General features: G+C 37.8%; 1 protein-coding gene across 1 annotated transcript; it reads right to left on the bottom strand.

Annotated features, from left to right (window-relative positions):
- Positions 1-933: 933 nt before the first annotated feature.
- Positions 934-2,899, bottom strand: LOC127621449 (homeobox protein Nkx-2.5-like). The gene is made up of 2 exons (XM_052095038.1): positions 2,587-2,899; positions 934-1,454 (listed from the first exon to the last, which is right to left on the bottom strand). Exons 1-2 carry the CDS (start codon positions 2,897-2,899, stop codon positions 934-936), a joined length of 834 nt encoding a protein of 277 aa, XP_051950998.1.
- Positions 2,900-4,970: the final 2,071 nt, after the last annotated feature.

The raw sequence follows: 4,970 nt of genomic DNA, 5'->3' as shown, positions 1-4,970 counted from the left end.
GCAAACAGAACCGTCGTTCATCTCTGAATGTTAATGTGGTTTACGAGGACAATTTTTTTCGGTTACAAACTGGCAATTACAAGGGTATTGTGCTATAAATGTGGGTTATGAGGACATTTCTAGTGTCCCCATAATTGAAATAGCTTAAACATATTAAACAATGTTTTATTGAAAATGTAAAAATGCAGAAAGTTTTTTGTTTTGGTTTAGGGGATAGAATATACAGTAGGCCTATATATAAAAATCATCATGTCTATGCAAAGTCCTCATAATGATAGGTAGACCAACATGTGTGTGTGTGTGTGTGTGTGTGTGTGTGTGTGTGTGTGTGTGTGTGTGTGTGTGTGTGTGTGTGTGTGTGTGTGTGTGTTGTATGGAAAAACAAATCAACTCATTTTAATTTAATTTTGAATTACTGCCTTTTAAAATGAAGTCCTAGCCTATAATCAAATCCGAGTAAGAATGTAAAGAAATTCTGATGGGTCAAATGGATAACAAAAATACATTGTAACAACATAATAATTATGGTCATATGCATTCAATTTTAAAAGCATTAGTTTGAGTTATAACAACATTTTCAGTTGTCACGTTTTAACTCCGACACAATTTTCCCGCTTTTAATGTGTTAAATCACTCTATAGTCGGACAACAATCAACTCAACAAATAACTCACGATCTAGACATATTTTGGGCAATGTAGGTTTCCTGAAAACGGTTCTTCATAAAAGCATATAAAAAGGTTAATCGAGCTTCTGTTTAATGTTCTTTATTTGGTGTTTCTGTTAAACGCACGAATATCAAAACACACACATATATATATAAAATCAGTCAACATTTTTTTTAATAAGCTATGACCGTGCTAGTCCAACCTATTTTCAGCATTGTCATTAAATGGTCTTAATTCCAAATCTCTTTTGGGTTTGCCGCCATGTCTCACCAAGCTCTGATCCCATCAACAGTTCCCGTCTTGAAATTCATATCCACAGAAAATTGGTTGGGTATTTGGCTTGTGTTGGCAAACGAAGGAACAGAGGTGAAGTTACAGTGGTATGGGTTATTCCCATAACTGTTGTAATAGTTATTGTAGGGATATGATCCAATAGTGACATTGTACGGAGCTCCATGGCACGGTTTGCCATCTCGCACTAGCACGGGCACTGCCACCCTCCGCGGGCCGGCCAGCTCTAGAGTTTTATCCTGTCGTTGTCTCTTACACTTGTACCTCCGGTTCTGGAACCATATTTTCACCTGTGTGGAAGTGAGCTTCAGGACGTGAGCCAGGTGGTCTCGCTCGGGCGCTGACAGGTATCTCTGCTGCTTGAAGCGTCTTTCCAGCTCAAACACTTGAGATTGAGAGAAGAGAACTCTGGGTTTCCTGCGCAGCCTCTGCTTTGCTTTCTCCCTTGGTGGATCGCTTTTACGATTACAACTGGTATCGTCAAATAGACACATGCCTGTTTCAAAAAAGAAATAAAATAAACTTTAATTAGATGCTGTTGTAATATGTGCAATTTAATGCCATGGGACCAATAAATTGTCTGTCTGTGTGTGACCATTTATGCTTATTCGCCGACTAAATATTAACTGATGAATTATGTAGACATATAAATAATATAATGTAGCCCTACATACATGTCTACACAATCCTAATTTAAGAGCACTGTTTTAGAGCCATTGATAGACGTTGTTATTTCCATAGATGGAAATAATCAAGAATGGGTTTCCAATCCACACGATGTGGATCATTGGCTCTGCAGTTGGAAATGTATTAAATTGAATGATAATCGAGTTTAGGCTACTATTACAGCTCCCGTGTCAATTGTCGCATTTCATTGAGGTCTACACCTGTTGTGCAATAAAGTTTTTGTAATTTTTTATTTATTTTGCAGCAGAAGCATTAACCAATCACAGGTGTCAGTTGCTCGATTTATCTGTTGTATAATAGTTTTGGTTGTCATCCTGCATGACATGCAGAACCCCCATTACAATATAATATAAATAATAGACGAATGTTAGTTTTGTAAAAATCGTTCAGGATGCACAGAACCGGATTTCAATGATGGGCATCCCTTCATCTCTAAAAAAAAAAACGAATGTCCCGACGGAGATTTTCACGATATGGACTTAAACAGTGGTACAATGTTCTCGTTGATTTTCGAAAGTTTTACGTGGTGATTAGATCACTAACGTTTTGAAACTAGATGAACAGCCTACTTTTACTGCTTAGGTGGTAGGCTATTAACGTCAGGGCTGGATTGATAATCTGGCCTACCGGGCATTTACCCGGTGGGCCGACGCATTTTGGGGCCGATCAGGGGCGGACTGGCCATCGGGAGAACCGGGCCGGCCGCGAAATGGCCACGATAAGCTGAAATGAGCCGCCGCGTTATGCAGGACGGGCCACAAAATATCAAAACTAAAAGGACCGCGATAACTTTTAGGCCAGTTTCCATGTAAAATCCAGGGCCGATTTCTCGTCCCAGTCCACCCCGATTAACGTCCTTTTACTGTTTCGGGGAACCCATCCAAATAGATCCAAAACATATCCTTCATCGTGCGATGATTTAACCTTTACATTCTACTCACCTGTTTCTTCGCTTGGATCCATCTCCTCTTCCTCCTTTGGAGAGCCACATGAACCTCTGACGATGTCAAAGTCATCTGAATTCAAGGCACATTTCACCTGTTCCCCAGCAATCACGTTGTGATTCTCTGGACTGTAGAGGAGATCAAGACTCCGGCTTAATGTGTTCTGCATACACTGAAGCTGAAGCGACTGCAGCGGTACAGTGTCCTGCTCTGCGCTTATGAAACCATTTGGGTTAAGAGTATGTTGCTGTTCCAGTTTGAGGATGTCCTTTACCGAAAATGGAGTTGAAGTTACAGGACTCGGAAGCATCACTGCGGATGGTTGAAGAAACCTGGAAGAAATGTTCTTCGTTTCACCCTTGTCAAATTCAAACCAACACCGGTCGAGTTTTTGACGTCCACTGTTAAAGAGATGAGTATCGCCCACGATGGTGTATTTTTCTACTCGTAAAGTAGCTTATATCCTCGTAGAAGTAGCACTAGATTAGATAGTAGCCTATATCGTCCCGCTTCTGCTGCTTATAGCCGCTGGATTGTAGGTGCGGATATGCGCGTTCTTATCTTATTATGACCCCTCCCATTCTGTGCATCCCATCATCACATATCCAGATTCACAACAAGCATTTCAGAACAACTTTAGATATGTTTTACAGTCTTCAAAACACGATCGTTATAATATTTTCATTTAAATGACATTTTAATGGTTTATGTAGTTTGAGGTTGATTTGGTCATTTGAATTGTCTCCAAATGTTCCATGCAGTAGCCTAGAGAAAAATACGAATAGATTGGTAGCTGGATAATGAGAAATAAAATGAGGATAATAATGTTATAATTATTCTGTTATAGGCTATATCAGTGAGTTAAGGTGGTGGTGCCGATGCGGCAGGTGGGCTACATAAAGTATTGAGTTGGCGGTTTAGCCTTATAAGATCCGATCCACATGTAAGTCTTAATATCTCCAAAACCACTTCTTTGAGTTTTTAGAATAATATGCTAATAATGAATAATATCGCCTGACTATTATGGCCCTCAATTAAGGACTGAAGGTAACGAACTGCCGAGAAATGCAGTCGGAGGGTAACAAACACTGAATCTTTAGTTGAAAGTTGGTGTTTCCAAACCCTGACATTTTAAAATGGTTAGACTTTTTACTTAGGGATATTTTTGTTAGTGAACCCTATAATTTAGTGCTATGCAATATGCTGTTGTATTATTTAATCAGATCAGCAGGCAATAATTGACAGTATAATTAATATTTAGCAGTACAAGGAATATTCCATAATTATGGTCCGCATTGGCCTACGACTTCCTCTATTCATCCTCGTGAAACCATTGTGGTAAACTGGTTTGTGTTTCGGTGAAGCAAAGTGGATGTCCAAAAAGGTGACGCCGACACTGACATCCAACAGGCCTATTAGTGTACACGGGCCACAACAAACAGTAACCCTACACCTGATGTAGTCTCTGGCGCCAGCCTGCAATGCTTGACTAAGGTTCAGACGCACAGGAAGAGTCTCGCGACCACCGGATTACACTTCAGCTGTCTGTCCATTACCTGCATTAATGAGAGAGACGTTATTCATGTCATGAGTCCAATATACCCCAATTAAATGCCTAATGTTGTATCATTTTATAACATACAAAACATTCGTTATTATTCGTTTAGGTAATTAAAATAATAATGCCACGATACCTGAATAGACAATTCAATTACAAGACTTTTTAAACAAAATTTATTTTATTAAGATTCGAGAACTGTTTTACATATTACAGACCCACTTCATGCGTTGCTTATACGTCAGACCAATACGATGTGGTTTTCGTTATTTTATTTCATATTAAGTCATATTAAGTTATATCGTTTGCAGATTATTTAAACGAGTGGGATTTTTTATTTTTTTGCAGCATAAGTCTATGCATTTAACCACATGCATTGCCTTTTGCATTGCCATAGTCAAGTCTAAACTTTCCATTTTTATTATTTATTTTTTTAAAGTTTTTATTTATATGCAAACAGTAACAAAAACTGCTACACAAAATATGCTTAGCCTACATTTATACCTCAAATAAAGCTAACATATCAATAATATAAAGGCGGATATTAGCACAATTATTTTTTTCTTCTTTGTAAAATTCCAGAATTAATAAAAAAATAATTTTAGTTCGAGGCACTCAAATCAAATGTTTCCCCAAACATAAAAATAAATTTATACAAATTTAAATAGGATGTAAAATTGCGAAGGCTTTTATTTATTTATTTATTTGTATTATCTTGCCAGATTTTACTTGACGTGAACGATTAAAATCGTAATAAAACACACAATTTCAATTTATGTGGAATTGTATTTATTGTAGTTTATGTGATTGTGTTGGTCTGTTT

Source organism: Xyrauchen texanus, chromosome 27, assembly GCF_025860055.1.
Source record: "Xyrauchen texanus isolate HMW12.3.18 chromosome 27, RBS_HiC_50CHRs, whole genome shotgun sequence".
Taxonomy (NCBI): Eukaryota; Metazoa; Chordata; class Actinopteri; order Cypriniformes; family Catostomidae; genus Xyrauchen; species Xyrauchen texanus.
This window is presented reverse-complemented; position numbering and strand designations above follow the sequence as displayed.

Excerpts from the sequence above, each read along its gene's own strand:
- LOC127621449 (XM_052095038.1), bottom strand. The coding sequence starts at position 2,899 with ATGCTTCCGAGTCCTGTAACTTCAACTCCATTTTCGGTAAAGGACATC. Across the intron at positions 1,455-2,586 it reads GGATCCAAGCGAAGAAACAG|GCATGTGTCTATTTGACGAT; the intron begins GTGAGTAGAATG and ends TTTTTGAAACAG.